We start from the raw sequence: 23,361 nt of genomic DNA, 5'->3' as shown, positions 1-23,361 counted from the left end.
AATTTACCTCCTCCTGTCCATTTATTGTTGCCACATTTCTTTTCCTGTCCTTTCCCTCTTTTCCTCTCCTTCTTCCATTTTTGGTTGGTTTGGGGGTTCTCTGCTCAGAATAACAACAATGATCATGCATCAATGTCGGTGAGTATCCCTGCCTGGATTCTATAACACTTTGCTGCTAAGCTACAGGCAGAATGGCGATAAAGTGCATGCTAATGTTTGCCTTCAGAAGTCCCACAACTCTAAGCTTGTGGTTCTGCCATAGACTGAATATAAAAGATTGATGTAGCCACCATGACATCACCTGTTAGGTATTGTTTCCATTTTAGCTCTTTGAAACTGGACATTACAGGATAGGCAGACCTTGCTGTGGCACAGGGGGACACTGCAGGCTAACTGACTTACAGATGACAAGTCTGCAACTCTGCACTTTTGCTTTGGCTTCACTTTTCAGACTTGAAAACTCTTCAATGTACAATCTTTTCCACTGGAACTGTTGCTAATGAGACGTTCACAGACCATAATTACATTCAAACTTGAGCAACAGATACGTTTATCTGCAGGAGAGCTGTGAAACCAAGGATCAAGTAACATCCAGATGAAAGCTAAGGCCAGAATACTGCAATTCAACTCACCTTTATTTATACAGCACCAAATCACAACAGCAGATGCCTCAAGATGCTTGTTTGTAAAGACCCTACAATCAGTCTTTACCTTGGCAACAATGGAAAGGAAAAACACCCTTTTAACAGGAAGAAACCTCCAGCAGAACTAAGCTCAGGGAGGGGCAGCACAGCCGTTTGGGGTTAAGGGAGGAAGGAAGGACAAAGATAGAGCCAGACATTTAGAATAACTAATAATTAAATGAAGAGAGATGTGTAAACACATAGTGAGTGAAAAAGGTGACTGAAAAAGATGAAAAACTACATCATGGAAATCCCCATTTTTTTCATGCAGTCACATTGTTTCTGTGAGTAGTAGTTCTTGACTCTGTTTGCTTTTGAAGCCCAGGTGTCATTTTTATCTCTGCTGTTGAATGTTGAATGTCCTGTTAGTTTTATTAACTGTGGCATAGTGGTTAGCACTGTTGCCTCACACCAAGAAGGTCCTGAGTTTGACTCCACGACCTGGCCAGGGCCTTTCTGTGTGGAGTTCATTAGTTTTATTCTAGTTTTATTTATTGTAAATTGTATTGTCTATTATTCTTATTTTTTCTTGTTTTACTATTATTTAGTTTTCATTATTGTTTAATACCTGTTTTATATTTTCTTGCTGTCTGGAAATAACTTTGGTCAACTACATTGTTTTTTTAAACTGCTTTAAAAATAGAGTTGAAATGGTTGGAAGTAGGCTTAGAGTCCACTGGGATCTGAGTGCAGGGTGGATATTACCTTCAGTACGGATGCCTGTTTAGAGGAAAGTAGGAAATTAAGAACAACCAAGGTCTCTGCAGCTGTCGGTGAGGTTGTTAGTAAGGGAGTATAATTCAGGCCCATCTGTGAGTCGTAAAAATGTTGTGTTCTGGCCTCACTTTCAGTGCTACAGTACACTACATGTAACTCTGAACTTGACGCCAGTCACTGCTAACCAGGAACACCAGTTGACTGCTGTTAATATAGTGAACCTGGAAACTTCTTTGAGGCCACACCCAGCAGCTACACTCAGCACACTTTACATAAATAAAACTTCTAAACTCCATTTTCTAATTTCTGTGCCTCATTGTTGACCTGAGGGAATAGATTGTTTTTGTCTGTTTTATACTAGCTGTACTATACTTTATTGATCAATTTAAAGTTCGTTCAAAGTTGCATTTCTAATACTTGAAGGAGATTTAACATGAAGCACTTCCAATTTGTTCAAGGTGCCTGTGTTAAACAAAATCCAGGTACCAGATATTCACATATATTGCAAAAGATATTGTGAAATGCACTATTTTATGCAGTTAACAACTTACTATTGATAAATGTTCATTTATAGTAAACCTTACATTTATATCCCTTCCGTGAATCACTACCTAATCGTGGTGGAGTTGCTTGTGTGTCCCAGTGATCCCAGGGCTTTTTGCCCGATGGTACATTCTCCCTAGCAAATTGGTCCTGGGTGTGGGACCAGTCAAGAGCGATTCAGAAGACCCTTATGAGTACAACATCAAGGAACATGAGACCACCCTCCTGTAGGCCCACCACCCGCAGGATGCGCCATCGAGGTTGGTTGCAGTGTGTGCCAGGCTATGGCTAAAGGCGGAGACCCTGGGGGACCAATCCCCAGCTATTGAGGCTGGCAATTGGGACATGAAGTGTCACCTCTGATGTGGGAGGAGCCTGAGCTATTGCATACCAACTCCTACGCATGGCTTGGACACTGGAACCAGTCTTCTGAAAAGGGGCTGGACTCTGTCCCAGTGTGGAGTTGCCCTTGATGAAAGGTTGCAGGCTGAGTTGGGTATCTTGGGATCCCTTTGGCTTGCTGCCTGTGAGTTGGGGTTTTTCCCAGTGGACGAGGGGGTTTGTTCCTTGCGCTTTCTTGGAGTCCCTGGGTGAGGAGCTTGAGATACTCCACCTGGGGACTCTCTCCACATGAGCAGGATGACAACAACAGTGAGACCTGGTAGGGCGTGATTGGGAGAAACGGCCTATCCCACCTAGGGCTAGGCCATATCATACTGTTCACAGTAATACCGGTATAATGTTAGACAATGATAAGAAAATAAAATATCGCAATAGTATATGGGTAAAACGCGCATGTGCAGTGCCTTTGTTGTCATACGCACATGACGGAAAAAGCATGGCGGCGACGGAGAATGAGAAGGGCAAAAGCGTATCGTTGAATGAAGCAGATGAACCATAATTGGTTTGTAAAAATGGTGCGACTTCAGTGGTGTGGAACTGGTTTGGCTTTCGTCCGTCAGATACACACCAAAGCACATTTTTTGGTAGAGCATGAAAGCGGGCCGTCGTTATTACGGAACCGATTTTATGTGGTACACGGCGCTCAGAAATCTGTCAAAAAATGTTTTAGTACGACTTTGGTAAGCTACGAACCCGCACCACTTGATGGATTGTCGGAGCATTACGGCTATCGTAGGCAGGAGCCTCGCGGAGTGATACGTACTGTGCTTCAACATAATATTACCGTATTGTGTGTGTATAACCTCTTTTTAAGTTTTGTGGATATTATACATGGTTATGCTGAGGATATGTCGGCCAATTTCCACTGGAAATGCCTTTTGGTTAAACTGTCAGCGAGGAATTTGCATTTGCACTGTTACATTTTTATATAGCTTTAATGCACATAAAAAACAGCTGCTTGTTTAAGTGAAAATACATTGATGGGGGTTTTTTTTTCACTAATAAAGTTGTGGAGTTGTAAAGTACAGTGGAACCCCGACTTACGAAATTAATTCGTTCCCGAGGGTCTTTTTGAAAATTTTCATAGGTCGACGCACCCATCGCGCCTTTTGAGTGAACGATAGGCTATAGGCTAATTGCTAACTGCAACAACAATATGTCGTTCAAGTGGAACAGTGAAGCGCAAGTACGAAAGCCAAGGGGTTGTCACATGATTCGGAAGGCATTGTGGGCATTGTAGGCATTCTGGGCTCAGCCAATCAGAGCCAGCGGATTTCGTCATGCGGGCATTTTGCCGTAACACGGGCAGAAATATTGCTGTTAAGTGCCTTCGTAACTATTATTGTGCTATCTACTGTACAATATAAAGCGCCTTGAGGCGACTTTTGTTGTGATTTGGCGCTATATAAATAAAATTGAATTGAAATTGAAATTGAACTTGAATTTTTCGATAAATGGGGTATTCGTAAGTCAGGGTTCCACTGTATTTTGTCTCTCGTCAATTATATTGTCAGTTATATCGTTATCACAAATTTTCAAATATATACGGTGATAAATATTTTTGGCCATATTGCCCTGCCCTAGTCCCACCTTAACCCGAGCGGTGTTCTGTTACTTGACATAACAAATACCATATTCGAACATAAGACTGCCCATAAGCGCACGTGGCATCGGGACACCCTAGGCCAGCGGTCCCCAACCTTTTTTGTGCCACGGACCAGTTTATGTCCAACAATATTTTCATGGACCGGCCTTTGAGGTGTCACAGATAAATACAACATAATAAATCCAGTACCGGTACCAAAAAAAAGATGATTTATAACACAACACCCATGGAAACCGAGTTAATGATAAAAATGATAAAAAATAACGCTAAAAACCCTGAAAACCATGAATTTCACACCCAAGCCTCAACTCTCGCGGCACGGTACCAAACGACTCACGGGCAGGTGAGTCCGTGGCCCGGGGGTTGGGGACTGCTGCCCTAGGCCACAGGTTGATAATCCACTTTGTAATCAGATCATCATATCTGCGGCCATATGTTGTGGACACTCGGTTGAAGAGAGGGACTGAGCTGTCAACTGATTGCCCAGGGTGTACTGGGAATGTCGAGCAGAGGCCCCAGTCTGCAAGATGGTCAACTCTCGCCTCCTTCAAAGCTTCAACAGCATTCTTTGGAAGACTGGGGAACATGTTCAGCGCCGCCAGCTGAGGCTGCACTTCACTGAGCTGTGGCTGCAAGATGGTCAGTGCCTGTCGTGGTAACCCCCAAACCAGCTGGTGGACACCAGACGTGAAGGGAGCCATCAGGCCAAAGACAGATTCCTATCAGGCTTGGTTAGCCTGTGGCTGAAGTAAAAACGGGTGTCGGAGTTCAGTGAGGCCATGGAAAAATATTTTTAGATTGCCTTGAAGCGATTCTGGCAAACTGTCAGGCAACTCAGGAGGGGAAAGCGGTGCTCTACCTACACTGTGTATACTGCAAGTGGAGTGCTGCTGATTACAACTGAGGACATTGTTGAGTAGTGGAAGGAATACTTGGAAGGCCTCTTTAATTCCACGGACATGTCTTCCATAGTGGAAGCAGGGGGATGACTCATACATCACATAATTAGAACACTGAGGCAGTTAAACAACTCTTTGGTGGCAGGGCCCCTCTGGGGGCTGAGGTTAGCCCTGAGATTCTGAAGGCTCTGGTCAACAGGAACAGGAAGAGCCTTCATCAGGAACTCAATGTGTCTTGGTTAAAATGCCTCTACAATGTTGCGTGGAGATCTGGGGCAGTACCTGGATTGGCAGGCTGGGGTGGTGGTTGCCAATTTGAACAAGGGGTACCAGAGGGTGCTCCAACTCTATGGGGGCTCACACTCGTCAGCCTCCAGGCTGCCAGGGTGCTGGAAAGGAGACTCTGTTAGTTGAACCTCGGATTCAGGAGGAACAATGCCGTTTTTATCCGGGCCATGTCCCTCAGAGTATTTTCTGGGAGATGCATCGGGGGTATAAGGTGTCTGGCCCGTTGTACAACCATTGCAAGAGCTTAGTTTGCTGTGCTGGCAATAAGTCAGACTCGACCGCCAGTCTGTGGTGAAAAGAGAGCAGAGTATAAAAGTGAAGTTCTTGATTTAACGATCGATCTTTATTCCTATCCTCACCTATGGTCACAAGCTCTGGGTAGTGCCTGAGGCTAAATCCACACTAATGCGTTTTCGTTTGATAACGCATCGTTTTCTCTCCGTTTTGGCCTCCCGTCCACACTGAGACGGCGTTTTCACTCACGGAAAACACAGCGTTTTCAAAACGCTCTCGAAAACGCATACATTTGAAAACGGTGCTTCCGCGTCGCAGTGTGGACAGTGAAAATGTAGACTTTCTAAAACGATAACGCATGTTAGTCATATGATGCAGTCATGTGACCAATTAAACTAAGATAGCGAAGGGCATTATACAGCAGTTGTTTTGTTTGCTCTCAATTTTGACAGCCCTATTAAAGGTTAATATCAGTCCGTACATGCTCCAGATAGCTTCCTGATAGATTTCACAAATGCGCAGTACTGGAATGCAAGCGTTTTCAGCCATTTCAATGTGCACGCGCAATTCTGTGAAAACGACTGAAAACGCTAGTGTGGACGCGGAGCGTTTTCAGACGAAAACGCCGTTTTTAAATCTATCCAGGCTAGTGTAGACGTAGCCTGAAATAACAAGATTGTGGACACAAGCAGCTTCTTCGAAGGGTGGCTGGCTTCTCACTTAGAGATGAGTCAGGAGCTCGGCAATTCGGGAGGGGCTCAGAGTAGAGTTGCTACTCCTCTGCATCGAAGGAGCCAGTTGAGGTGGTTCAGGCATCTGCTTAAGCTGCTAGTGCCCCCTGTGACCAGGTCCCGGATAATTGGAAGAAAACATATATGTGTGTGTGTGTGTGTATATATATATATATATATATATATATATATATATATATATATATATATATATATATATAAAAGATGAACAGGCACATGGCTCAATACATGAGTGGGGCACAGAAAGGAATTGGCAAGAATACTAGAGGCGCTAAACACCAGCTACTGGTAGACTGAGCAGTCACCTGAGACTGCAAGACTAGGCTAACCAACCTGTGCACTGCCTAGACTGACTACAAGAAGGCCTATGACTCGATGCCACACATCTGGACCCTGGAATGCCTAGAATTGTACAAGATCAACAGGACCCTAAGAGCCTTCATTAGGAACTCAATGGGGATGTGGCGGACAACACTAGAGGCCAACTTCAAGCCCATAGCACAAGTCACCATCAAGTGCGGGATCTACCAAGGAGATGCCCTGTCCCCACTGCTGTTCTGCATAGGCCTGAACCCCCTCAGTGAGATCATTAACAAGACTGGCTATGGATACCGACTACGGAACGGAGCAGTTGTCAGCCACCTCCGTACATGGATGACATCAAGCTGTAAGCCAAGAGCGAACGAGACATCGATTCACTGATCTGCACCACCAGGATTTACAGCAATGACATCATAATGTTGTTCGGACTCAAAAAGTGTAGTTGGATGACAACAAAGAGAGGGAAGGCCATTTGTTCATGTCCTGCAGCTCAAACATACTTGAGTTATGCAGCAGAACAAAACACACCAGCAATGGGTCCGTAAAACATATTCGAGGTTTCTGCCTCAAGTCAAATCAGGTTGATATGCTGTGGCATGACCTTAAACAGGTCTGCCATGCTCAAAGACCCTCTACAAAGAACAGCCAACATTCCTCCTAAGCAATGATAAAGACTGACTGGTAGTTATCAGAAATGCTTGATTGCAGAGTGGCACAACCAGTTATTACTTTCTGGGGTAATTCCTTTGTTTTTTTTATACACAGGGAGAGGTCGGTTTGAATAGCTTCTTTCACTTAATTAATGAATAATAATTAATTAATAATATTACAACTGCATCTTGTCATCATTTACTTGGTTCATCTCTGTTTAATGTTAATGCTTTGATGATCTGAAACATCGTGTGTGCGACTTTGTCATTTTTCATTTAATGAATCATTGCACTTTTTCTGTTTTTTGTTTTTTTTAGCAAATACAGAACATAGTGGTGACCCAAGACTTTTGCACAGTACTGTATTTATACCTGTTCATGAAGAATTTGAGACAACACTAACATGGAATTATCCCTTACCCTTCTTGCTCTTTATTCCCCATTTCTGTATTACTCCTATATCCTCTTTCACATACCCTCCTCCTCCTCCTCCTCCTCCTCCTTCTTCTTCTTCTTCTTCTTCTTCTTCTTCTTCTTCTTCTTCTTCTTCAACTTTTTACCCCAACTGTTTACCTCAATCTGTTATTATTCACCTTCTTTTTCCCATCCTGGCCTTCCTACATATTTTTAAAACTCAAATACTGCCCTTTCTCTCTTTATAAAATGTTCACCCCATCAAATGACTTCATTCTGCCGCTTTCCCCTCCTCTCATCCTCATCCTCTACCAACTCTGTCCCCATCCTAATCTTTCCATCCTTCAACTCTCCTCTTGCTTCTTGTCTGTGCCTTCCTTCTCCCTGAATCTCTCCCTGTGCAGGGAAAAGTGGCCCAGACAGCTTGTATGTCAGCCTGCAAGCATCTGTCCACATCACTGATGCAGATGCTGCTGGACACGGAACTCAAACAGATCAGTATGGGGGCCATTCAGCAGTTCAACTTAGATGTTATTCAGTGTGAATGTGAGTATAAAGAACTGTAATGTTGAAACATTTCTTTTCTTTTAATATAGATAAGATACAATAACATTCTAGTGTAACTAAGAAAAATACTAAAATGCAAAGGCATTTAATGTAATATCATCTTATCACCACTCAGATGATGAGTCTTACAAACAGTGTTGGGTGTAATGTGTTCCAAAGTAACTGTAACTGTAATCACAAGACATTTTTCAGCAACTTGGTAATGTAACGCAATATTGTACTAAATTCAGTATTGACATTACAATTACAATTATGTTGTTAATCACATTACAGAGGTTCTTCAGTTACCTGCACGTCAGGTGGATCAAAAGAAAACACAAATGCACCTTCTTCTTTCTGTGCACGCACACATGCATGCAGGAGCAGTCTGCGGCTTTTGAGGAGTGGATATATGGAAATTATTACAGCGACCAGAGCGCGATGGTGAAGTGAAAACTACTTCCACTGCAGAAACAAGAGCAGAAACAAGAGCATAACACTAATAAAAAAACCTCTGCACAGACAGCATGTCTTCATTAGGATAGAGATATGTGTTTATATTGTTAACTGGTAGTTATGTGACAGCACGTTTCAAGTAAATTTACAGAGTAACATGAAAGTAATTTAATGAGTAGTATAACGAATTACTGCATTATGTTTAAGGACAGTGATGTTTTATGTGTAATGCTTTACAAAACAGCATGGACTTGCAGTAGTGCCTGTTTTGCTTACACAGATAGATACTCCCCTGTGGGGCCTAAAATACCTCGATGACTAAAGTTCAACCATTTCATATTGCTTTTTGTAAAACAGTTTACATGAATGTTATACAAATGATACATTTGTTTCAGTAAAACAAATCTCCCAGAGTGTAATATCGTATAAGATTTCTGTTCTGCTCTTGTGTGATACTGCTGGTGTGATTTCTTCCAAAGAAGTGCAGAATCTTTGTGCTGATCAGCATGTGTTGCCTCCACTGGTTCTCATATAAATGTTTCATTTACAACAAGAATGATTCTTATTTGTTGCATAACTAAATAGTTGTTTCTGATCCAGCATTTAGCTGAATGACCACAGACCTCCATATGTCCAGTGTGTGCATGTATAGTTCCAGCAGTAAGAAACAGACCTGAAACTCCAGCTTTGAGTTGACTGTTTTGTGACGTTGTTTTTTTAACTTCTCAGTGTTTGCCAGCTCAGAACCAGTGCCTGGGTTTCAAGGAGACACTCTTCAGCTGGCCTTCATCGATCTACGACAGGTAAACTTTTATCACTAAGCCTTAAACCAGAAACAGCACAAATGCAAAGTCAAAGGAAAAGAATTGGGGAAATGCATGTTGGGTTGGCATGGTGGAGAGAATTGGAGATGGACAGATGCTGGTGGATTTTACAAAAAGGATGGAAATGACCATGGTGAACATGTATTTAAAAAAGCGGGAGGAACATAGAATGATGAATAAGGGTGGAGGAAGGTGAACACTGGGCGACTGCGTCTTATGCAGAAGGTAAAATCTGAAAGAGAGAGGAGACTGAAGGTGGTGGCAGTGGAGTCTGTGGGGTGATTTTGTAAATCAAAAAGAGGAAGTAAATGAAGACAGAGGCACAGATTCAGTGGAGAAAGCGTTCAAGGAGGAGCTGAGAGAAAGTACAGCAGTGAGGGAAACTGCCAAGAAGGTGTTTGGTGTTTCGTAGCAGAGAGGAAAGAGACTCTGTAGTAGAATGAGGAATTACAGGTATTGTTTAAAGGAAGAAATTAAGAATAAGTAGGTTAGTCGGGGAGATTTAGAAAGTATACAGAAGTACTGGGAGGCTAGACAAAGATGAAGGCATATAATGAGTTCTATGTGAGTCTGGAGTCTGAAGAAATTGTCGGCATCGAGCTAGAAAGGATGTGCAGCAGGTTAGTGATTAAAGACAGTAATGGAAATTTTTACTGTCAAGTAAAGAAAGTGTGTTGAGAAGATGTAGGGAGAGAGAGAGGACAGATGGAGGAATGTCAGTGAATCAGGAAGTCCAGAGGATTAGTAAGTAGGAAGTGAAGGCAGCTATGAAGAGGATGAAGAGTGAGTATAAAGGTGACATACCTGTGGAGGTATGGAGATGTCTAGGAGAGAGGACGGAGGACTTTTTAAACAGATAGTTTAACACGATCTTGGACTGTGAGAGGATGTCTGAGGAGTGGAGAAGGACTGTACTGATACTGATGTTCAAGAATAAAGGTGATGTGCAGAGCTGTAGTGACTACAGAGGGATCCACAGCATGATGCTAGGTTAGAAGGAGAGGTGAGTGTCAGTGAGCAGCAGTATTCCTGCTGGGAAAAAGTATATGAAGCATATGTTTGTTAAATACTTGAAAAAAGGAGATGAAGTACATTTTCTACTAGTTATGTAGACTGTGTTTGACTGGTACATTGAAAATCTTCTAGTTACTCTGTTGGTTACCTGAACAATCAAAAAAGCAAACACAAATAAAGATGGCACTATGGTACAGTGGTTACTACATGAAAGAGAGGCTCTGGGTTCTAACCTGCAGTATGCTGGGGCATGTTCTCCCAGGTACTACAGCTTCCTCCCATACTGCAGAGATGTACTTGTGGGGTTAATGGTAATTCTAAACTGGCTGTCGATGTTAGCTCTGTGATAGACCGGCCACCGAGCTAAGGCATCCTGTGGGCATAAAACACAAAGCTGTTCTTAGGGATTGCCTTTATCCCCCATTACCGTCATTTTTCAAAATGATAGGAATTGCTACTTTCATGATGACACTGCCCCCCCATCCACGGGGTAACAGGTCAGGTGTCCCTGAGGGTAGCTGGTGCCCTGCCTGGATCTGTTCTTGAGCAGAGCTTAGTTTCCTGCAGCTCATTTGACAAGATGTGTCCATCTTCCTTTTTATACAGGCTGCTTGGTTAATCCTAGCCTGAGGTGACAGGTTGGGGGCACCCACAGGCTGGGGTTACACAGAGGTCATCCTTTTACTTTTTTGGCATTAGCTGCTTTTTAGATCATTATCCTATCACCGTTAGAGGGAGCCAAAGTCAGAAGTGTGTGCGTGCCTGTGTGTGTGTGTGTGTGTGTGTGTGTGTGTGTGTGTGTGTTCAAGAAGGCAGAATGATGGAACAATTTTTTTGTTGCCACAGCCTTCTTGCTATGAACGGGCAAATTATTAACAAGCCAGATTATCTAAACCACTTCGTTTGTCGGCCAAACTAAAAGTGGATGATGGGCAGAGACTTTGCCGTCTGTTAGGTGTTATCAGCAATATAATCACAGACATCAGGCTAACAAACTAAGTGCCGAGCCAAACATGCTGCTGGTGAAGTATAAATAAGTTTCTGGTATAGATTCAGTGATGGTGGTGTGGAGTGCTGCTAACACCAGTCCAAACTCTCTCGTAGTTCAGATGAATTGAGATATGGGAACTGTCATAGTATAAGATTCATATCATTCTCATTCTCTGAGTGAAGCGTTTCTGTTGGTTTTTAGCGACCCTTCTGCCAAAGACGATAAGGTGACCCAAACCAAATGAGCTAAATCCCCGGACCTGTCCGTAGGGTCAGACCTGCAACGTTTTGCTGGTCGTATGTGTTACGTGCACTTGAATGCAGTCAAGGATGATGACTTTGACCACATCTCTGTAGCAGATTGTCTAAACATTTCTTACTAACATTTATATTTACAATAATCAGCCACACCGCAGTGGGGAATACATTTCACTATAGGACTTTTTACACTAGTATTTCTGTAAACGGTGTTTTGAGGTGATTCCTCTGCTGTTATCTTCTTCAGTGGCATGCATCTAAAACAATACACAGCAGCTACCCAAACTTTATTCCCTCACAGGTCAGTTATTTTGTTAACAGTGTTACATCCTCACTGCGTACAAGTCTGACTGTGGCAGCGAGAGTACTGACAGGAAGTAGGAGACACTTCTCCCATATTAGCTTCTCTTCGCTGGCTTCCCGTTAATTCTCAAAATCCAGAAGGAGAATTTCAAATTCTGGCTCTTTCCCACTTTGTCTTTTGTCCTATGTCCTCTGCTCTCCTTCATCTCTTCCCTCACCCCCAGGCAGTTGTGACAAATGGCTGGCCCTTCGTGAGTCTGGTCGTGCTGCAGGTTTCTTCCTGTTAAATCGAGTTTTTCCTTCCTACAGTTGCCAAGTGTTTGCTCACAGGGGGTTGAGTGATTTGGGGGTCTTTACCCTACATAAATTGCCTTGAGTCAGCAGTTGTTGTGATTTACAATATATAAATTAAGTAGAACTGAATTGAAAATATTTGGTCACATTAAAGGAAAAATACCCATTCTTATCATCTGACTTGAATTCAGTATCACTGCAGGCATAAAAAAAACCTACCAGAGTCTTTAGGTTTTAATAAAAGCACAGGAACCATTCACAGGCAAACTGTGTGCACACAGCTGTTCAAACCAGCGGTCAAAGTCACGAAGTCGGGATCCTGTAGATCCTGTAGTAGAACTTTTCAGGCCCGTAATGGAGAGCTCAGATAGCAAACTGTGGCTTGTCAGAACTCGTTACTTGGTTCCAGGTGAGAATAATGGTATTGCTGCTAAGCCTCACTCTGTAAGTTGGAGTCTCTCAGTCAGTAGAATAATGCTATTATCACTAAGCTGTTCTTTCACTGTTCTTTTTCAACATGACCTAAATACCCAGCTGTTTCACCCTATGACATTAGCATACACTGTGTGTCTGTGTGGGGCAGGGGAGTCATCTCCATCTGGTTAAACAGAGGTCATGGTGGGGTCATTTAAAATGTTCACACTTAACATCATGAGGAAGTCTTCCTTAGCCCTTCTCTCCAACCCTTATTCCACTGTATTCTGTCAGAGTGGTGCAGTGACCCAGGAGACCCAGTCCTCAACAGTAATGGGTGGTGCTCGATGCTGTTTGGTTAAACGTGGAGAGGAGAACTACTCAGTGTAATCAATAGGAAAAAAACAAACGCAAAAGCAATAGAGAGAAGAGAAAAGGGGAAAATGGGGGAGAGATTTTTTGCCTAATTATACCAGAGAAAGAGCTGCAAGTTGCTAGAATGCAGTTATAGATATTTTCTAGTCTTTACCACGGGTCACAACACAATTAGTCAGTGACACTCATTCATTCATACATGAATATTCATATTCATTCATATGCTTTTACCACTGTAACATACAGCATTAGAAGCATCGTGGCCTGCAGGTATCTTGGACTTTAACATGCAGACTGTACGAGTCAGAGAAGGAGCCTCTATTAAAAAAAGACAGTCGTGTGTTGCTTGTAGCCAAAACATTAGCCAGCTAGAAACAGTTAAATCCTCTGCATGTTTTCTTTCACAGAAAAAATAGAGGTTACGTCAGCCAACAACAAAAGGCTGTGCTGTACCTTTGTACCTGTTTTCAGCACGTTAGATTCAAGACTTGAATATAAATCTATCTAAAATGCAAGTTGCATTATCACAGCAAGAAAATCAGTAAAAAGTTGGTGTTGTGTACCAACACTTATTAGCACAAGTTATCTAGCAGTGTAAAATAGTAACATACTCTTGATTTATACCTTTTATTATCTGTAATTATGTAACACTACCTTCATGATTTAGTGTTGACTGGTAAAATGAGCCGGGTTTCTGCACTCAGCTAAAATGGACTGTAAGAGAAACGCCTCTCTGAATTACTTGGTTATTGGAAAAGTTAGTCGATGCATCTGTTGCTGTTGAAATTCTCCCACGTCCATCTTCACGTGCGCTCTGAAGTTCCCTGAGGATACACTGAAAAGGTTTCTGTGTGTCTTGTAGCTCCTGGACCTCTTCATGGTGTGGGACTGGTCAACTTACTTGGCAGACTATGGCCAGCCAACATCCAAATACCTGAGAGTAAATCCAGCCACTGCCCTGGCTCTGCTGGAGAAGTAAGTACATGGGCTGAGTACATCGTGCCGAGTGTTAAGGTATTCCACCAAGTAGAACACGTAACCGTGAAAATTCAAGTTTGAGCCCCCACATAAGGGTGACACTTTCTACAGTCAGCTTTAATTTAGACTCCTGTTTTGTCTGGAGCACAATTTCCCATCGGCCAGGGTTAAAGGTTTGAGCACACTCACCTAACTCTCACTCTGTGGGTCACCCCGCAGGATGTATGATAGGACGTTTCAGAGGGGATGGTGAGCCAATAAGCAACAACCTGTGATGGGTTTAAAGAATATAAATATATTTTGTCTTGTTCTCTGTCTGTTACATATCATTATATGTGTGCTTTATAACTGAGAGTGTGTTAAATGTTAAAGAAAGGCTATTCAAGTCCATTTTAAAAAAGTTTTATGAGGGCTGCACTAAACTTTGTTACGACTGTTTTATGATCATTTCTGATTTTAAGATTTTAATCAGTAACTCTTGTACATAACCTAGAATTGGCTCGGTTTCCCCGCCCTGCCTGTGTTTTGCTTCTCTTACTGTAAATGCTCTTTCTCCTCTTTTTCTGCTGCTGCTCCTCAGAGTCTACAGGGGGTACGAGTCTTCATTTTCTACTTGCATGCATTAATATGCTTCAAATCATAACGCAACAAATCCTCTGTGTGTGTGTGTGTGTGTGTGTGTGTGTGTGTGTGTGTGTGTGCATTCGCTTCAACACATCCTCACATATGTTCATCTTTTGTTGTTTGAGAGAAAAAGCTGTAAATGCTGGTTCTTTGTTAAATCTTCATATTATGTCACATTTGAGATTTCATTGGTTATCTGAGGAACATTTGTTAGTGTCGTTTTATTATATTGTAAACATGAACTACACTAACTAAATAGTGGCATTAATAATAGTAGGAAAAATTTTGTTGTGATCATGAGTTTACGATGGGGAATTCATAGATTTTGAGCAAAGACAGCAAGCAGGAGTGTGTTTAACAGAAGCTGAGCTACATACTCTGGAGCTTTTAGTTCTATGTATGTAAGTATGAGACTTTTACAGCAAATTCTAAATCAACTTGGATCCAATGTAGAGAGTAAAATAGGGGTTATGTGAGCTCGTTTAATAGAGTGAGGCTACCTGCAGCAGGTATCGCTGGGAGGTGTGATTTATATAAACCAGTATATAAGACATTACAATAATCATGTACAGTTTTCTGTAGCTCAGAGCTTCTAGCTTGCTATATGCTGTTCCAAAAGGAAACAGGAACATAAGGACTTTATATGTGGACCAGACCTCAGAGAGGTGATGAACACTGATCTTTGCAGAGGAGCAACAAGAAGCACTTCACTGATTCTTGCATGTATTACAGGAGGGGCTATAATAGCCTGAGTCAAAACAAGGAAGTCATTGGAGCCAGTTACTAATCCAGGATAAACAGTCAAATAGGGTGGACAGCCTGTTCAGCTGCCGAGGCTTAAAGACACATACAACTGAATGTCACAGGCATAGAATTGATAAGAAAGGCTTAAAAACAATGAAACGATACTGACTAAAGGAAGGATGTAAAAGGAAAATAATAATGGAGCCAGGATCAAAGCTTGTGGAAATGCTTGTGAAAGATCCAAGGCAGATGGAGGTAAAATGCCTAATGAGGATAATGGGGATTTGATCTTACCCATTATACGAACTAAAGTATTTAGTGTAATTGGAGAGAATGAGGTAAATGACTCGGAGCACTGAAGGCCATCTTCGTAAGAGAGGGAACCGAGGGAGACGTCCAAATAAAAAATACATTGAAGTCAGAATCAGAGGCTGTCAAATCATGGTGAGATGGAGGAGAAACAATGCTGTTAATAAGGTCAAATAACACACCGGGATTGATTTTAATGCATCTTATGTAATGGTGGAGTTCTTTAAAATAAATCCTTTACGAGCAGTCAAACCTTTGGACAGTCGTTCTGCTTTTTAACAGGACACGTCGTAGGCTTGGAGTTATGCTTTAACGCTGTGTTCGTGCCAGGTCACCAGCCAATTTAAATAAGTAGGTCGATTGCATATATATATCTGACCCAGTGCAGGTTAGAGAAAGTCTTAAATAAATTCAGACTTTTAAAGGTCCTGAAGTATGTAAGCTGTATAATTATTTCAACCTGGGAAAAGTTCAAAGAAACCTTTAAGAGTCCAAAATTGCCACACTGCAAACTGCATCTTAGCAGTAATAAAGTGATCACACAACATGAATCTTATTGTAATTCTGAAACTACCAAAGAATATCTTTGTCTTAATATTTGATTAATATTTGTTTGTTATGTTGTGGATACTGTGTGCATGCGTGTCATCATCCCGTCTGTAAACATGACAGCGTGAGAAGTTTTAAATTAACTGGTAAAATAGATTAGGGTCAAATCAAGTAAAATGAGTTTACAGCCACCAAGGTCTGCAAGGTTCAAGGTTAAGAGTAATAATAATAACTGTATGTAGAACTATTTATTAAAACTGTTTCTTACAACATGTAGGAAGAAAAAGAATGATATATAGGATTCTAAATATCATATGTGTGTATGTGTATGTATATGATATGCATATATGGAACGTGTTAACGCAGATCGCTCTGTGCATGGACTGGATGGCAACAACACATTAACGAGCTAACCGCGCTAACGTGTTGACACCGTGCAGCCCCACGCACGGGGCGATCTGCAGTAACTCCTTAACTGAGATTTGTCATGTTAATACGGTTATAGAGTTAGCGTCATTTTAGCGAGATCAACGCTGACAGCACTAATATATATATATATATATATATATACACACACATATATATGACCTCATCTGTTCTGTGTCACTGAGTGTGGAGGAGCTCCCTGCATCGAGGCAACATAACCAAAGCAAACAGTGTCATTATACACCACTGAGTAACTTTCAGCAGCAGACAAAGCTTCCTCTCTGAGTTACTTTGATGCTTCCATGTTCTCTTTTCTTCATCTCTGTCTTTGCTGGGACTGAGTGTAGCGACAGATCCCCGTCCACCTGTTAACACACTGTTATGCTGGCTAGCCTTACCCAGTATGCTGTTTAGAAGTGTTATTTACAATGAAGACTTGTAGGGTTACAAACTGCGTGTGAAACACAGGCAGAGGTTTGGTTCTTACTCGTGAGAACTGTGAGTAAGAAGGTTGCTTAGTTAGTTCTGGTCCATTGTTCCCTGACCAGCAGTCCTCTGTTCAAATACTATTACACATTCAAGCATCTTCAATTGCCATTAAAGTTCTGTTGATGTGCTTTCTTCCATGAACCAGTTCAGCTGTTTACTCCACACCAGACTCAAATAACCTGAAATACAAATGTTCCAGAGTTAGTGTAGCTAAACTGAGCCGTAACAGCCGTCTGCACACAAAACTATCTTTATCCCCACTGCATGACAAAGTGTTTTTGTTTTTTCTCACTGAATCATTTGTAAGTGATCCTCTCCATGTGTCTCTGTGTCCAGGATGAAGGACACCAGTAAGAAGAACAACATCTTCTCCCAGTTCAGGAAGAATGACAGAGACAAACAGAAGCTGATAGAGACTGTAGTCAAACAGCTGAGGAGTCTGGTCAATGGCATGTCCTCTTAAACACACACACACACACACACACACACACACACACACACACACACACACACAGGCAGGAGTGATGTGTGTGAAACGAGACAAAAAGATGTAAACATGAATGGAGTCACATGCACGCGTTGAACTGCCAACTGAAGGACTTTTTCACATATGTAAAAACAACACACCAAATGGCAAAGACACACTCGTGAACCACACGGGGACTTCTAGGGACAGATACACAGCTTACATGTACACACAAGTCACACACACACTTTACATGAAGGCAAAGCAATAGACAAACTGTACAGAGTGGGCAGGAAATCGACTCTGCAAACACATAAAGTCTCCTTAGCTGACTGAATACTCAACATATAAACGGCATACAGCAGTTTACTGAGCTCTACACAGGAGCAAGCAGTAAAATGTTTGTAAAGTATTTTTAATGCCACGATGAGACGAGACAAACTATGTTTTGTACTTTTGTGAGAGTGCAATGGTTGCTGCAGAGCGAGAACGCTACAGCACAGGAAATGACAGGCACAACTATTGGGACGATGAGGCAAAAGGTCAGTAACACCAGTGAATGGCACCGATCACTACCTGATGCTTTGTCAGACACATTTATAAACCGAAGCCATGTGCAGTAAGTTTATCTGCTGGTTAACCTAGTCAGTAAAAACCAGCTGTTGTCTGGAGGAGTGTGGTCGTTAACGAGTAAATATTTCAGCCCATACTAACCTGCTGAAGTCGTCTTCTTTCTTTTTGTTGTTGTGCATTAAGATAAGCCTCATTTTAGCTGAAAACACATTTCCACAGACACTCAGTGTCTGAGCTTAGAATCATACAGCTGATTCTCTTTAAAATGTAAATAAAAGCAGAACTAATGACATATCAGATATTTAAACTGAACAAATGTACTATTTTAAGAGTAATAGCACATTTTGAATTTGATGGCACATCTTTAAAAAGTTTGGAAAAGACGGATGTTTCCCACTGTGTGAAGCTGTGCTGCTGGAATAGCTGCAGTAGAATAGAATAGAATAGAATAGAATAGCCTTTATTGTCATTGTACAGGGTACAACAAAATTGGAGTGCCACTCCCTTGGTGCAAAATGCAATAATAAATATAAATGTAAAATATGTAAAATATAAAAAGTACAATAAAACAATCGTAAGTACAGGATAGCAGCATTAGTATAATGATAGTATGAATAGCAGCATAATATAATGACAGTGACAGTATGGTATAGCAAAGCAGGTTCAATTGTTTTGTGCTCATTTACTACGGTGATAGCTCTGGGAAAGAAGCTATCCCTGAATCTGTTTGTCCTGGTTTTATGTGACCTGTACCGTCGGCCTGACGGTAATAGTTCAAACAGATGATTGCTGGGGTGAGAATGGTCCTTGATGATATTGCCAGCTCTGCTGAGGTACCGAGAGTTTGCAATGACCTCCAGGCTGGGCAGAGAGCAGCCAGTGATCTTCTGGGCTGTGTTGATGACCCTCTGCAGTACTTTCCTGTCTGCAGCTGAGCACCCTGCATACCATGTTGTTATGTGGTTTAGTATGTCCTGCTGAAATGTGCAAGGTCTTTCCTAAAAAAATGCGTCCTCTGTTGCTCTAAAACCTGTATACACCTTCCTGCATTGATGGCCTCTCCAGATGTGCCAGCTGCTGATTCCATGGACATTAATGCAGCCGCACACCATCAGAGATGAAGGCTTTTAAACTGAGTGCTGATAACAAAGCAGATTCTTCCTCCCGCCTTTAGTCCAAACGTGGCAGTAAGAATGTCAAATGTCATTTTGGCTGACCTCAGAACAGTTCCCACTCAGTCCGTTTTAAATGAGCGTTCAGAGAGGACAGCAGAGTGTCTGCATCGTCCACATGTCATTGTTCTGTTAATTGTACACGTAGTTTCTTGCAGATTGGTGATCCTCTTTACCTGGTCATGTTACTGACCTGTTGCCAGGTAACCAAATTAGCTCCAGCTGTTCCTTTGTTAGATCACTTACTTTTCCAGCTTTTGTTGCCCCGTCTCACATTTTGCTGCTGCCATCAAATTTAAACTGACCTACTAATGTTCTTGAAATAGTCAAATGTTTAAGTATTTGATAGGTTTTCTGTGTTATATTGTGAATAAAATACAAATCATTGTATTCTGGTTTTATTTACATTTCAGACAACTGAAATGTGGGAATCATACTGTGAAGCAGATCTGTAATAATGATGAAGATGATGCTTATCTTTTCGTGTGTTGGTTTGTGTTTCTGGTTAGATACTACACCACAACAATAAAGGTGCAGCAGTTAGTGCTGTGCACTCACACAGAAAGGTCCACATCACAGCTGGGCCCTGTGTGTGACACGCTGGCATGCTCTCCCTGCTCTGATACTTTGTTAGAATGGAAAGAAGACATGTTGGAGTCACAGTGAGAGACGGTTTGAGAGTCTGACTTTGTTAAGTGTCTACAATCCTTTCAGCACTGAGAAGTCCACATCACAGCTGAGCCGATGCCATCGACAGGTTTCTGTTATAACTGTAGACCTTGGGGCCAAATTTCGATTGATTCAAAGTTTGTGCTGAGATTTTAACTTCAGTTTGACTTTTCAGCTGGGCCTTATGTGAAATAGTCATTTATGTGAAGACACATTATGAATTGTCATTTATAACTCAGACCATCGTCAGCTGTGCTGAAGACGTGGTCTGTGGTTTATTCATTACACCTAAGCAGTACTGGTAACAATGTTTCTTTGTATCAACCACTTAAACATTTATAAATTAAAATCGTAACTTTTCAGTCTTTGTGATGCTCAGCCTCATTGGCCATTCCACTCGTCTGCGTAAAACTGCAGCCACACTCGAAGTAAGTGCAGCGACGCGGTGACCAGAGACCAGAAGTGACTACCAGTGAGAGTGCAGGTTACCAGTGACGTTACCTGACTTAAAACACATTAGGCAACCAGAGCGAGGAACGAATGCAAGCGACCAGCCATCAGCATCACAGTGATGCACGACGAGCAAATCCTTCCCAGTGTGGCTTAAAGCTGCACGTGTGCCTGTCATGTTAGCTGGTTAGCTACATTACTGACTTTGACCGACTTGTCCCTGCTTCGTGTTTCTAACCTTTCTGCGTATGAATGTGTCATGTCATGTGACTCCGACAAAGACCAGATGAAGTTCATCGTCCCAATACTTCACTTGTCATTGCTGTAGCTCTGGTTCTGTGTCAGGAAAGAGAAGCTGAGGTGATTGATGAAAAAACAGATGAGTGGATGATGATGTCTTCAAAGACTGATGTTCATGAAAAAAGTGATGTTTTATTGAACTTCTTGGTGGTGTTTGCTGTTGTTTGCTGCTTCTGCCTGACATTGTACGTTTAAGCCAACCCCTGAGACAGTGACTGAATGTGGAGGAGTTCAGTGTGTGCTTACACAGAGCAGCAGAGGGACAAGCCTGTGACTGAAGTTCTCACCTGTCCATGGAGCGTCTGCATATTTAAATGATTTGACCTGTCTTATATAGATGCATATGTTGCACAACATAAGACGACGCTTGATACCAAATAATTTGATTCGTTACCACAAAAACAGGATCGATGCAGGTCAGGTCTTTGCAGCTTGTTGCACTGGATTGTATTACATTGTACAGGTGTAAACATCTGGATTTGTTAAGGCCCTAATAAGGGTTGATGAAGATTTTAGGCTGAATTTGTGTGACACTGTAAGAAACAGCCCTGTTAATGTGTATGCATGTGATGCCACCATATAAGAAATTCACTACAGTCATAGCAAACTAACACCTGGTATTAATATGTGGCTTGTGTCTGCAATATGTTTAGTATAAATGCAAGGAGAACACACACTAGTCCGACTGTTACTGGATCAGCTGGATCACCTCTGAAGGTGTAAATGTAACGTGACTGTTTTAAAACTGGCCGCGATAAGCGAGGGGCAGATCTAAGAAACAGAAGGACGCTAACGGTTTGTTGGCCAACATTGTACCCTGGTTAATCCTCCCCTCTGCCTCTAAAGGAAACCATATTTAACAGAATGAACACATAGGCTAGTGACTAAAACTAATCAGGAAAGTGTTTGTCTCCTGCTGACCACGTAGGGTTAAAAAACAGAGGTTCTTTTTAGACCCGCAGGCTACATCTAACCTGCAAGTTTTATAAACTGAGGCACTGCACTGCAGTAAACCAACTATGCATGTGTCCTTCAGGCTGATTCCAAGCAACCTGAAAAAATATGATGCCAATAACTACTCCTCTGTGGTGTTTGTGGCGTCTGCAGCTGACCGTGTGCACATCCACAAGGGAGCAAGACTGCACGAGGTTGACGACGTGGGTCATTCGATATAAAATCCACTCGAGCTCCTTAATACTTAATTAATATCACCTAACCCTATTCTTTATGATTTCGATATTCTAAAACCTCAGCATGATTTTTTCCCATAACCAGCTTTGCACATTATAAATGGCCTGTATTTATATAGCGCTTTACTAGTCCCTAAGGGCCCCAAAGTGCTTTACACAACCAGTCATCCACCCATTCACACACTGGTGATGGCAGCTACATTGTAGCCACAGCCACCCTGGGGCGCACTGACAGAGGCGAGGCTGCCGGACACTGGGGCCACCGGGCCCTCTGACCACCACCAGTAGGCAATGGGTGAAGTGTCTTGCCCAAGGGCACAACGACCGAGACCGTCCAAGCCGGGGCTCAAACCGGCAACCTTCCGATTACAAGGCGAACTCCCAACTGTTGAGCCACAATCGCCCCGTGGTGAATATATAGAATAATATAATAGATTTAATGTGAACTTTAAAATCGACTGTTTATAATTTTGAAGACGAGCCTGGTACCTGAACGTGGGTAAAAAGGACAAATTCATACAACTTTTTGGCCAGATAACTACCTGCATTGGGAAGTGAATTCTCAGTGCAGTTCTAATATCCAGCTTGCCAGTGCCCTACACCACAGACAGTAAAACAGGCCTGCCTGTGTCCACATCAGCACATGTTAATACCAGGTGGCGATGGAGGCTACGTTTCCTCATCGCGTGGAGCTGGTGTCGCCCACAGCTGAAATCATGCCCCGGCATTACTGGGCCTGTCCGTGGTGCTGAGGTCTTCACATGAACTCTTCTCATACAACCCACCCAAAATGTTTGATTCATGCTTACATGGAAACGAGCTCCACGGGGATCGTAATGTAAAGTTGATTTAAAGTGCACATATTTAATCGCTCAGTGGTCGTTGCATTCTCTTCTTTTTCTTTTTGTTCCTCAGGGTGAAATCAAGCTTTAGAATCACTTAACACACAAAGCACAGCAATAATGAATTAGTTCCTTTACAGCATCGCAGGCAGGTTGACATTTTGTAACAAGACTGTTTCTATTCTGTTTGTGTTTGGGCTCTATTTCCTCCTCTGCAGGTGTTTTTGCACTGTAAATGAGTTTTTTTTTCCTTTTATGATTCATTGTTTGCCTTTTTTAATGGTTACTTGTAAATGCCAATGTATATATTGGATATTTTGTAAAGAAAATATTACAGCAGCCTGTCTGCTTTAGAGAGAATGTGAGGTTGACGGTGTCATATGAACCTCCATCAACAGCTAAAGTAAATATGTAATTAATAAGAGTTTGAATTTGCATTTGTTCCTTTCCTGTTAAATGCAGCTGAGTGCAATATGAGGACCTGAGTGATTGAAGTTGGTACCTTCTCTTCACACCACTGCATGATTAAAATGTAAAGAGCTAGCTCCCATATGAACTGTGTAAATAGGGTCCCACACATTTCTGCAGAGTTTCTCT

General features: G+C 42.1%; 1 protein-coding gene across 6 annotated transcripts in view; it reads left to right on the top strand.

Moving 5' to 3' along the window:
* exoc6 (exocyst complex component 6) overlaps positions 1-18,282 on the top strand; it is a 54,312-nt gene extending 36,030 nt beyond the window's left edge. For 2 of the 6 annotated variants that reach the window (XM_025909610.1, XM_019362136.2), the window contains exons 20-25: positions 109-138; positions 7,914-8,055; positions 9,241-9,314; positions 13,846-13,958; positions 14,542-14,553; positions 17,439-18,282. In XM_025909610.1, the coding sequence (XP_025765395.1) occupies positions 109-138; positions 7,914-8,055; positions 9,241-9,314; positions 13,846-13,958; positions 14,542-14,553; positions 17,439-17,565 (498 nt within the window). In that variant the 3' untranslated portion in view covers positions 17,566-18,282. The remainder of the gene's footprint in view (positions 1-108; positions 139-7,913; positions 8,056-9,240; positions 9,315-13,845; positions 13,959-14,541; positions 14,554-17,438) is intronic. The other 4 variants (XM_005471222.4, XM_005471221.4, XM_025909611.1 and 1 more) reach the window with 3 other exon arrangements.
* The last annotated feature ends 5,079 nt before the right edge of the window (positions 18,283-23,361 follow it).

This window comes from Oreochromis niloticus, linkage group LG8, assembly GCF_001858045.2.
Source record: "Oreochromis niloticus isolate F11D_XX linkage group LG8, O_niloticus_UMD_NMBU, whole genome shotgun sequence".
Taxonomy (NCBI): domain Eukaryota; kingdom Metazoa; phylum Chordata; class Actinopteri; order Cichliformes; family Cichlidae; genus Oreochromis; species Oreochromis niloticus.
This window is presented reverse-complemented; position numbering and strand designations above follow the sequence as displayed.